The 12,410-nt window shown below is 46.7% G+C and overlaps 1 protein-coding gene across 3 annotated transcripts in view; it reads right to left on the bottom strand.

Moving 5' to 3' along the window:
• EP300 (E1A binding protein p300) overlaps positions 1 to 9,392 on the bottom strand; it is a 63,188-nt gene extending 53,796 nt beyond the window's left edge. For all 3 annotated transcript variants that reach the window (XM_071551838.1, XM_071551839.1, XM_071551840.1), the window contains exon 1: positions 7,595 to 9,392. In XM_071551838.1, the coding sequence (XP_071407939.1) occupies positions 7,595 to 7,688 (94 nt within the window). In that variant the 5' untranslated portion in view covers positions 7,689 to 9,392. The remainder of the gene's footprint in view (positions 1 to 7,594) is intronic.
• Positions 9,393 to 12,410: the final 3,018 nt, after the last annotated feature.

Raw genomic sequence — 12,410 nt, 5'->3', positions numbered from 1 at the left:
TACTGATCTCTTCACTCTCTCAAGGAAACACCATGAACCTGTCAGGGGAAGCTTAGGCTGGATATCAGGAAAAGGTTTTCCTCCCAGAGGATGGCAGAGCAGTGGAAGAGGCTCCCCAGGGAAGAGGACACAGCACTGAGCCTGACAGAGTTCACCAAGTGTGCCGACAATGCTCTCAGGCATGTGGTGTAATTCCTGGGATACCTGCACAGGACCAGGAGCTGGACTCGATCCTGAGCAGTCCCTTCCAGCTCAAGTGTATTCTACGATTCTGTGAAATAAGATGAAGTTTTGATGCTTTAATTCCAAAATGCTGAAGTCACACAGATAATTTCCTTGTTGCTATTTGCATAAATTTCATTGGGCTACCTTTAGTCAAAAGTCTCTAAGTGTTCTTATTCCAAACAGTATCTTGAATATGCCATTGAAATTCCCTTAAGACCACCTTAAGTTACCTATCACTGGTCTGTGGCATTGTTAAATAACAAGAATGGCATTTCAGCTGGGGGTTTATAAACTGTGGGCAACTGTGCCCACAAGCCTGGAAAGCTGGAGAAGCCCTGCTGGTTTGCTCTGCTCAAGGACCAAAAATGGGTGCATGCAGACAGGAAGGGAACACCCTTATGGGCATGAACACACTGAGTGAGTTTCATTTTAGAAGGGATTACAAATCAGTTTCAAGAAAAGAGTAAAGTTCATTTCATAATGCAATCTGCATATACAATTACCAAAAAGTCAGTCAGTTTCCTCAGTACCACTGACTTGAGTTCATCCAATATTCTCCAAAGTAAAAGCAAAGAGTAACAAACAATTTATGTACAAAAATTACACAATTAAACTAAAAAAACATAAGTCAGCAGATCAGACTTCGCTATCTTAAATGAAAAATTCCTGAGATTTCCTGAAACTATATTCAGAAACACACACAAGGCAGTTTAGCTTCAGCAGAATTTCTACTGAGCAAGGCATACACCAGCATTTTGCTAGAATTTTACTTAGTATAACTCTAAAAAAACCCAAAAACCCTCCGAAAATTAGATTATTTTAGTTCACTAGACAGTAATCTCCCTTTAAAAAAGAGAAATTACCTACTCACTGGTATTTAGGAGTTCTACACAGCAAGAAATAGTAAATCAAGATGATGCAAAAAAATGGATATAGTTCAAAACTCCAGCGAGATGCAACAAAAGGTGCAGTACAGAGGTGTTTCACACCATCAAATGAAAAAAAGCAAAATCTTCCTCTGCCCCATCTCACAAAAACAACTAACAGAAAATAACCTTCACTATTTATGAAGGTCCTGTACCTAACTTGTACTTTTTAATGAAAATCTTAGATTGGACCCCGATTTTATGCCCCTGCTACTCCTGTAAACACACCTGACACCATCAGCTGACCCACGAGTTACTGTGATTTGAGTTCACCAAAATTCAACACTCCTAACTCATCTTCTCCCAAAAGCGTTGGTTAAAAATAGATGCTTGATTGAGAACACCACACAAAGTTTTTAACCAAACTTTCAATACTTTCATGTGCCAGTCCATTTTAAGAGAACTTGTTGCTGTTTAGGAGCAGAAGGGTATGTTGTCAGCTATGTCACTGTTAAGGGAGAGGATATCTGCCCTAGCTCAACTTCCACTTGCAGTTGCACAAATGCAGTGCAACCACTGAAGTTTTTTGTCAGGCACACCACCATATGCAGAAACAGATGTATTTTACTTCAGCCTGCTGCTACAGTTTAAGTAAAGACAGAAAAGCCAAATCCTTGGAGACAGGTGTGCCCTGTTTATTCGTCAGTGGAATCTACACAGCAAAAATACTCCATTTGTCAAATAATAAATTTAAACGACTTTGGGGCAAAGTCTCTCAGAAGGAGCACCAGTTCAGGGGGTGAGAAAGGCTGAGGTGGTGTCATTGCACTGGTGGATTAAGCACTGAAAGGCTGCACCTCCTAAGGCAGCTGAGCAAGACACTGATGGGACACAGTGAGATGGCCAAGTAGCCTACAGAGAAGATGCAGGAAGTACACACTAAATCACACAAAACCGGAATTCAAAATGATTTTCTCCAAGTTGTAAAGATACAAGAAACCAGAATTTCTACAGAAGTTCAGTGCTTAACCCCAGTACCTTACAAAACCCACATCCCCTAAAAACATACCCTAAACCCTGGAGTCTGAGAGACCTCTCCCAAATAAAATCTGGTTTTCTGCAAGTTCAAAACTAGCCAATAACCTGCACTAAGGGCCCTTTACATTCAATCCAAACCCTGCTCTAGAACTGTGAGGAAAAAGATATAAAAATGAGATTTTTTTTCTTTTAATCAGCGATTTAAATTCACTAGGTTTGGCAACAAAGGTTTTTTTCCTGCAGTATCAAACTTGTGAATCTGTTTTTAAATTGCAATTGTAAAGTGGTTTTCTAATCTCAAGGCATTTTTATTTGTAAGTGCTCAAGATTCACTTTTACATCTTGGTATGTACAGTCCTCATGTAGTAGTGAGTACTTTAAAGAAAAAATAGGTAACTTTCTAACATTGCTCAGAAAAAGTGCCCACCTATGTCAGAGACAAGCACACAATCCACTCATCAGGGAAATACAAAAGAACAGATAAGGCAGTTTGGGAATCTACAAGGTTCAAAAGTCTGAAATATTTTCTTTAAAAACTCACTAAGCACCACCTGAATGATTGGTTTACTTTTAAAGGAAAATCTCACAGGCTTAAATTCTCCTAATTTAAATTTATTCCTAATGCAGTTACTTTGAAAGCCTGCTTAGCTACAAGGCAAACCCCCCATTTTTGCCACACAAGCATCCAGCACTGCAGTACTTGATTTACAGTGTACTCCATCCTTCCAACCACGTTTTAAGGCAAAAATAGCAAAAAATGTGGCTTTCAACAAGAAGGGGTGAAAACATTTAATTGAGGGCTGTAAGTTAAATGAAGCTAATGACTTTGTCCTAAGCAACAGCCAGGAAATGGATTTGTGAGAAGTATTTCATTTTAATTGTAGTTCATACAAACACCAGGAAAACACACATAGCTGTCTGGAAACAGAATTGAAAAGGGCAGTGAGACAATATTAATACAACTCATTTTGAGAAATGAAGCACCCTGATCCATTTGGAACAAATGAAAGATGAGTATCAGTCAAAATTTCAGTATCCAAGTTTCGCTACAAGCCTTAGACCTTTGAAGTGAGAGAGAGTAAAACTTTAAAGGTCAGAAACAGTTTCTGAAGAAACAGGAACATACAGACTTGACAAAAGATGGATCCTGCAAGGGAGGGTGAAGATGTTCTATTACACAGAAAAATGTGACTTTTGGATATAGTAAACTGAAGGATGTTAAGGCACATACCACAGGTACAGTCTCTAATCTCTGATATAAAACACATGCCAACTAATTGTAGAAAACTGACTTCCAGTGTCACAGCAAGCCCAAAACACCAAGCACTTAAAATCCTGTTTTCGGATGTAGCAACCTAAAGACACAACCCCATTCACACACGCTGCAGCAGGGGGTACACCCCATCTCCCTCAGCACTTCTGAGCCCAGAGCCCAAAACACTTTCCCAGTTCACAGAAAACAGGATATTCTAAGGGGGAGGGGCAGTGTGTGTGAGGGTTGCTGTAAAAGACGATTAAACTCTCCCGTCCTGAAGACGCCACACAGAAATCTGTACACAGCAATTCAGCACAGACGTTTTGCTGCGGGAAAGGTGAGGGGCTCACAAATAAAAAGTCCTGCCTCCCCACCCCACCCCCCCAAAAACCCCAACAACAGTGGTTTCATGTATCTTTATGAAGGAATTTCACCTGTTTTACTCCAGGAGACAACTCCTCATGATGCAATCAAATTATTCTGTTGTAGTGGGGTGGACCAGTTTGCTGACACAAACTGAAAGTCTAAGAAAGTGGGGTTGGTCTCATCTCCCAGGCACTCAGCAATAGGACAAGGGGGCACAGGCTCAAGCTCTGCCAGGGCAAATTTAAGTTGGAGATCAGAAAAAAATTCTTTACAGAGAGAGTAATCAGGCATTGGAATGGCCTGTCCAGATAGGGGGTGGATTCACCATCCCTGGAGGTTTTTAAACCGAGATTGGCTGTGGCACTGAGTGCCATGATCTGGTAAAGGGACTGGAGTTGGCCCAAGGGTTGGACTTGATGATCTCGGAAGTCTTTTCCAACCCAATCGATTCTATGAGTCTGTGATTTTATGATTCTATGAAGGTCTGGTTAGAGTAGGTGCAACATATCAAAGCCGTGTTGCCGCTGTCAAGGAAAGGCAAGCCAAGTGAGCTACACTAGCAAAGCACTTACATTAATGTAACCACACCAGTTCAGAAGAGCATCAAAAAGTCACAGCCCAAATTATGATACTGTTGCCACCTAAAGATGTAGCCAGTGTACAGTTATAATGGTCCTTGGAAAACTCAATGCCTGGGCATACGGAAAGGATACATGGAAAATGACCATTCTTTGCAACAAATTTAAAATTTAAGTAGAAAAAAAAAGTTGTAGAAAAGCCTCTGGCACTTTAAAGGAATCTCAGAGTCCTGCCTCTGAAATTATTCTAGAGCTACACAATGTTAAAGAAAAAATTAGAGCACTCAAAAATTCTATTACACTACAGGGCACTGACTATACCAAGACTTTCTAATTTACTTCAAAGTGTTTATTACAAGATGTACTACAAACATTTCAGCTTCCCTGTTAAGTCCATGCTACTCTTACCTCCTGAAGAAAGGATTGGCATTAACAAAGCAACTCAAAACTACACAAATACAGAGGGCAAAGCAAATTCTAAGCAGGGAACAAATGAACTGTTTAAGGCTTCCACGACAGAAAGATGCAGCACTGCAACAACAGCAGGAAATACTGCAGGATTCGGCTGCTGCCAGTAAATCAGGCATGTCAGGACAATCTTTGCCGACTTCTTTTTAGAAAAACGCCACCAACACTAAAGTTTAGCACCTTCCAGGCCCAGAATGGGAGTATCATGCAGGTTTTCAGTGAAAACATGAGTGGATTGCAGTCCTCCTAGTCTTCAGCAGAAATACATGTAACATCTGCAAGTTCAGGGATAAGTTACCAGGAGTCACTCCTCCTTTATTGGTATCTAACAAGCCAAACCAGCATTTCAGAGCAAGAAGAGAGTCAAAAACCTCACAGCAAAAACACTCAAAGGTCCTCTATGCACATGTGCTGGAAAAAGTTCCATCAACAGTGCAAGTTTCTTACCTTTCTCCTTCCCTCTAATGATGCTGAGAATGTAACAGTTTTAAAAAGAGTGCTTGAGTAAGTACATAAGCACCACCTTATTTATTTTCTAAAATTAAGTGAGGAGTAGGGACAATACAACAGATTCTATAAGTGGGATTTACTTAATGACAGCTGCTTGCACTATTTCAAAGCAAATTTAACCAACAGATAGGTTTAAAAAAAAAGTATCTTCAAAGCAGTTTCCCACAACAGAAGTGTGACAACACAAACTGCAATCTCTCAAGCAGCAAATGAAAAAATGTAACCCTCAAAACATTCATTCATAGGTTGGATTTTATTTAAATAGATACAATGTCATGTTAAAAAACACAGAAAGTGGAACTGTCCCATATTCACCTAGTTAGTTGGCAACAATAATAACAAAAAAACGCCAGAAGAGTCAGAATACTTTAGTAATTTTTTGGTAGCATACTACAAACCTCTGCACAGCTACCAGGTAATAACAGTCCTAATCACTTGGGGGAAAAACTATCACCTTTGTGCACTACTGAAACTGTCCAATCCCCAGCGTTTCACGAAAACTTTAAAAAGTTCCTTTATTAAGCTGCCCACTAAGTTAACAATTAAAAGCCCAAGTATTCTGTGAAAGTCTGCACCTGTTATACAGAATTATATACAAAAGTTATCCAGCCTTTATTTGATCACAAACTTAGATATGCATATTCATCTGAATGAAAATATGTCTTTAACTTTTGTATTTTTCAAGTATCAGAACTTCTAACAGAGCAAAATAACCCCTACCAACACAAACTAAAAATGGTTACTACTGAATTAAGTACTGGTCTTCAAGTCTAGCACAAAACCCCCCAACAACCAGCTCCAGCAAAGGAGGAGCTTCTCAAATGATCTTCTACTCTCTTACCAGAGACCTGTTGATATTAGGAATAGTCATGTCTCCAATTACAACATAACATTGCCTGTATCGAATATGCTCTAAAAGTTACAGGCAAACTTTTCAAAACTAGTACGTCATTCACCAGGAAGAGAAAAGGCAAAATCAAAGTTTTGGAGATGATTCCAAGTAGAATCACATCCACTGCTCAGCTAAAAACTGGCTACTAAAACCTGCTGTTTACTGTAAAAAAGGAGTTTTTAGGGGAAAAAAAAAAACCAACCAACAACCCCCCAACTCTTTCTTGCCAGCTGTTAACTGCATAGAACAAGAGCACTGGTGGCCTCAGAAATGCCACCACTCACCAGACTCTGGCAGGAGGGAGCCTCCTCCATATCCCATAGCCTAAGAAGATCTAATGTCATCAAAGAAACTCCTGTGGGACAGGTAACAGAGTATTCTCATGGCAAAATGTCACCAAACACTCACTTGCTTCACAAGAAGCATTAAAAAGCTGAACAGCCCTTTGTTACTCTTCCCCCTGCCCGTACAACCAGTTCATATTTGCAAAGGAATGGGACACCTAAAATTTCCAACCTCTATCTTGCCTTTGCAACATCACTGAAGACCTTTGCAGGACTGCAGAGATGCCCCTTTATCTTCACAGCTCTCAAGTCTACAGGGGAATTTCAGACATTTTGGTCTTGTAGCAAAGAAATAGAGATGCAAGATGAACTACACTCCATATTGATTCTTAACGCAAACACGGTGAAATAACATTTCTTCTCTAAGATGATAAACCTTATGCCACAGGCATGGCATCTGGATTTTGGGTTTGGTTGTTTTTTCCTATTTGAATCAGAAAAGCAGTATTTAGATACCCTTCTGCAAGGAAGAATAATGAAGGATTGTAAAAGGCAAATCAAATAAGCAGACTGCATGTAAGAAGGGGAAAAAGAGAAATAGCAGAGAAATAAATCTCATTTCTATGATGTTAAAACCCCCCTGTACACGCAAAATAAAATAAGAAACAAGACATATTTGCGTGTACACACGTAGTTCAACAATGAAGTGTACAAAAGCATCGTCTTTAGCACCATTTCATATTTCTGCAACTGGCATTAAATAAACTGGCATTATCCTTAGCAAGGAGCTCGGTAATAACTCCTATTGTGAAAGACACAAAAATGACGAACTGGTAAGTCTTATCTGCAGCTGATCAAAAGCACAATAAACTGAACAGCTTTGCTTTCAATCACTTCCAAAAATCTGAAGGGCAGAAACATCGGAACACCCTCCCTATGCCATTAACGCCAATAGGTTTAAACGGAGCGAAAACAGGAGAGACAGACGGGAAGGAGGAAGGCAGGCTCCAGTTACCAGCAGCGAAAGGGTGGAGATTTAGGCAGAAGAAGGGAGAAAAAGGCAGTAATTGCGGCAGCGAGAGCTGGGGAGGGCCCGGGCCCCCGAGACTGACCTGTGCCGTCGCTGGCGGACACGGAGAGCGCCGGTGAGGAGAGTTTAGGGCGCTTGGCTGAAGGCGGGCCCGGCTCCACCACATTCTCGGCCATTTTTAATTTTTTAGACAATCACTCAGAGCGGAGAGACGGTGGGGGGTGAACCCCGAAACCTTCACGTTCTTCTGGGGCCCCGAGTCAGCTGAAGAACAACAATGACGCCGAGAGCGAGCAAGAAGGATCTGGCGGAGGAGGGGGCCAAGTTCCCCTTTTTTTCTGCTCTTCGGGCTCCGGGAGGGCGGCAGCGGAGAGACAGGGAGAGGTGGGAGCTGGAGCGGGGGTGAGGCCTCTTCCCCCAGGCGAAAGGGCTGAGCGAAGATGGGAAGAGGAGGTAAAGCCCCCGCCAAAAAGAAAAAAAAATTAAAAATTTAAAAAAAAAAGGCTGATTTTTTTTTGTAAAATTAATCCCGGCTGTTGTGCTGCTGGTGCTTCCTCGCCGCCGCCACCATCATCATCTTCATCCTTCGGGGGGTATCCTCCTCCTGCTGCCTCCTCACAGCCGCCATCAGCCTCTTCCTCCTCGGCGCCGTCCTCCTCCTCCTCATCGCCACAAGGAGGCGAGCGAAGGAGGGGAGAGGAGGAGGAAAAAAGAAAAAAAGATCACCGTCCTCTAGCAGCGCCTCCTTCCCCCTCCAACACCACCCTGCGAAAAAATACCCACCGCCAGCGAGCGGGCTGGGGGGGAGGCGGCGGGGGGAGTGGCACGGCGTGCGCGGGGTCCCCAGCTCCACTCGCTTCTTCCTCGCCCGCCGCTAATGGCTGCAGAAAGGGGAGTCGTAAGGATGAGGAGGGTGAGGATAAGTCCCAGGAGTCTCCGCTTCACATCTTGTTGTGCAGGGAAGGAGGAGGGGTTGTTGTGCTGATGGAGGCGATCGCGGGATGGGAAGGTGGGGGGCGGGTTTCAACACCCTCTCTGCCCCCCCCTTCTTCTCTTCTTTCCCCTTCCTCTTTCTCTCGCTCGCAGTAGCAGCTGCCCCCCCTCCGGCGCGCAGAGGGGCCGATCCCACAGCAGCGGCAGAAGGAGGAGGAGGAAGGAGCCGGCCCCTCCCGCCCTCTCTGCCTACCTTCCCCCTCGCGGGCGGCCGCGGATGGTGGCAGGGAGGGGGCTGTCTGTCCGTCGCCGCCCTCGCGAACCCACGGGCGATGCGGGGCGCGATGAGCGAGGGAGGAAACCCTCGTCCGCCGCTGGGGCGCGGCGGGGACTCCCCTTCGCCTCCGCGAGGGTAGGGGAAGGAGCGAAAAGGTTGGTGGTAGTCGGAGTGGGAGGGGAGGCCGATCAGCGACCCCTCCGAGAAGAGGAGCAGGGTGTAAAATTAAAATAATAAAACAGGAGGAAAATCACGGCGGGGGCGGCCGGGGACTCGCCCCGCAATGGCCGGGCGGGGGAGGGGGTCGCAGCCGCTCCCGGCGGGGGGGCCGGGGCGGGCCGAGCGCAGGCTCCCTACGGCCCTGCCTGGCGCTGCGGGGCGTGTGCGGGGCGGGAGAATTCCGGGAAAAGGAGAAGAGAGAAAAGGAAACAGAGAGAGAAGGGAGAGCGAGGGGACGGGTGGGGGGGGGCGGCGTCTGGGCTCCTCGCTTCTCTCCCCGTCCCCTGTCCGAGCCCCTGGGTCTCTGTGCGCTGCCCTCCCCTTGGCTCGCCCCGTCCGGCTCGGCCTCTCGCTCCCTCCTCCTCCCTCCGTCGCTCACACACAAACAAAATGGCGGCTGTTGTTCCTTCGCTCTCCCGAGCCCTCGGAGGGAAGCGGCGGCGGCGGCGGCGGCGGCCGGAAATGAGCCAAGAGCCCGCGGGGGCGGGGCCGCCGGGGGCGGGGCCGGGAGGGGCGGGGTCAGAGAGGGGCGGGGCCGGCGCGCTCGTGCACACAATGGAAGGCGGGGGCGGGGCCGGGGCGGGACCGCCCCCCGCGCCGTCACGGGGCCGCGCTCAGCCAATCAGCGTGCGCCTCTCGCCAGGCTCTTCCGCAAACTCCGCTGACCCCGCCCCTTAAAGGCGCAGGGGGGTTTCCTTTAGGAAATTTAAAAAAAAAAAAAGAAGAAAAAAAAAAGGCTCCTTCTTCCTGCCCCGCCCCACACAGCGTTTTTTGTCGGCCCAAAAGTGCGCGGCGACGGCCCTGGGGAGCGTGGTCGTACCCGGTGTGCCGGGTTGGCGGGGGGTCCCCGGCAGTGCCTGGTGCCCAGCCCCGGGGGAGGGGGGCTTGCCCTGCTCCCATCCCTCCCTCCCTCCCTCCCTCGCGGGTCCCTGGTCCCGGCCGCTGCCCCGCGGCGCCGGCGGGCGGGGCGCTCCTTCCGCGGGCCGTGCTGCGCCACAGCCATGGCAGGCCGGGCCGCGGGCAGAGCGGGGAACGTGCGGGATGGAGTCACAGAGTCCACTGGGTGCGAAAAGATCCCTGACATTATCGAGTTCGGCCCGTGGGCGAACACCACCATGTCAGCGAGCCCCCAGTGCCACGTCCGGTGTTCCCTTAAACACCTGCAGGGCCGGGACCCGCCGCCTCCCTGCGCAGCTCGTCCCCATCGGCCTTTCCGTGCGGGAATCCTCCTGGCTCGGGCCGCTCTTACTGCCCAGCCCGGGGGGGCCCGGGCCCAGCGCTGCCCAGCCCGGGGGGGGCCCGGGCATGCCCAGGCTCCCGTCGGCGTTAGGAACACCAAGAGCACCAGCCCGCCCAGAGCCGCGGGTGGAGGCAGAGGGGCCGTGGCCGGGACTGTGCCGGGCACAGGTGGCCCCGCCGGTTCCCCCGAGGCCCACCACAGCCCCTCCAGTCTCCGGGGGCTCCGCCGTGAGGCAATGCCCGGCCCGGCCCTGCCCTCGGTCGGGCCGCACCATCGCAGGGTGGGAGCGGAGGGAAGCGCCGGCACGCGTGTGTTTAATGGAAAGGCGGGCGGTCTGATCCCAGCCGGACACTGCGGGAGCGCTGCCCTCGGGGCTGAGCCCTTCGCCATCCCCGCCAGAGCCGAGGCAGGGATTTGGGAAGAGCCCAGACTAAACAGGGAGTGGGCCCTGAGACACAGCAGCGCTGGGAGAGGTGCCCGCAGCTCCCTCGCACTCCCACGCCTCGGCTCCCCGTGTTTGGGCTTCGCTGCGGCCCAGGCTGTTCTCTCCCCCGGCACACAAGGGAAAACAACCACTCCAAAAGTGCTTAAAGGCACGGGGGCCTCCCAGGAAAGTCTTGGAGCCATTTGTACCTTTTGAAAGAGGTGGAGGGAGCTTGGCAAGGAGGAACAAGCCTCAGGGAAGTGATTTGTGGAGCAGAAAGTCTCAGAACTAAAACTGTCAGGGGTAACAGTGTTAAACTGGACGGTGGCACCTTAGAAACCATGTTGGGGTTCTCACAGGTATTTTGCCTCTTATGGCTACTAAATTGTCCCAAATATTCCAGTTACAGAAGTCTTATATTACCTTGTTTCTTGTTTCAGATTGACTGTTTCCCTTGTTTGTGAAGCACTTTTTTAACACATCCGAGACTAATTTTAATTTTTTTTTTTGTAGTCTCTTTAGAATTAAAAGCTGACTGAAATGAGTCTATATAAGGTTCTCAGGCTCTCTGGAGGCCCTTAGTCCATGGTTCAACAAGGAATTAGTGCCAACTTTATAAAGACACCAAGGTGCACATAAACACCTAAATGCTTTCAGAAGCCAAGCCCTTACTAAGCAACAAGTTTGGTGTTTCAAATAAGAGTTTCATGACACTTGTTCCTATCTAGAGACTCGATCCTACCAGTAGCTCCAAATGTAGTTAGTTTTATGTAGCATTTAGCTCCACCAAAATCGTACTGACAAACAAAATAGTCTGTTTGTTTGTGTGTTTTTGGTGCAGCAGACCCCTCTGATCTGGCTACCTATCTATGTACCCTTCAGAGGAGTCCAGGGAAGCACACCTGGACTCTGGGAAACTTAAACTTGCTACCAAACCAACATATCTCTTCGGAATATTAATTAAAGATACAAGTGATTATGATGTATTAGCAAAGTTCTGCCTTGCAAGCTTCATAAGCAGTAGAATATGTTAATTTTTATACATTAAAAAGTCATATTCAGTTGGCTTTCTGTATTAGAGATTTAAACAGAAGCTGAAGTATATGGAAAATAAATAGAAAAGAATGCTACTTGTGGTTTTTTTCTGAAAAAGAAGGCATCAAAAACAAGAGAAGGAGGAAGAAACAAGGAAAAGCCAGGAAAATAGGGTTATGATAAATCAAATATATATATATATATATTAAATGACAAAAACTGCTTCAGCATCTGTTAAGTTTCCTGAAATCACTACAATTTTCCTTAAAGAACCTTAGTACATGCACACAAACAGCTGTTGTAAGTGTAATCTACCTGTACAATGACAGATAACTACTGAAAAGCAATAACAGAACACAAAGCATATTAAGAAGCAAAGACATAAACCTATACAATCAACCCAGGACAGTATTATACTATTAAAAGTAAAACAAACCTGTTTACCCAAGAACTGCTCCTCTTTGCCTCGGTTTTCCTATTCTTACAGCAAGGATAGTAATATTTATTCCTTGAAAATAATACCTAGAAGAATTGATTAGCTCATTATTGCCAGTAATTAAAGTAGACATTATGTACTTTGAGATAACTGGGTGAAAGTACCCTAAGTCCAATTAAAATGAGAATCTGCTCAGGAAAGCAATAAGAAGAGGAATGCAGAGCCTTGAACTTTTATCATGGGATCTTGTTTGGCCTTAGCTGGTAGTTACTGAAATTTGTAAGCATGCCCAGCTGCTTTGAGGGCTATAAAGAACAAGATAAGATCCCTTTGT

The sequence above is a fragment of the Pithys albifrons genome, chromosome 3 (genome assembly GCF_047495875.1).
Source record: "Pithys albifrons albifrons isolate INPA30051 chromosome 3, PitAlb_v1, whole genome shotgun sequence".
NCBI classification, from domain to species: domain Eukaryota; kingdom Metazoa; phylum Chordata; class Aves; order Passeriformes; family Thamnophilidae; genus Pithys; species Pithys albifrons.
This window is presented reverse-complemented; position numbering and strand designations above follow the sequence as displayed.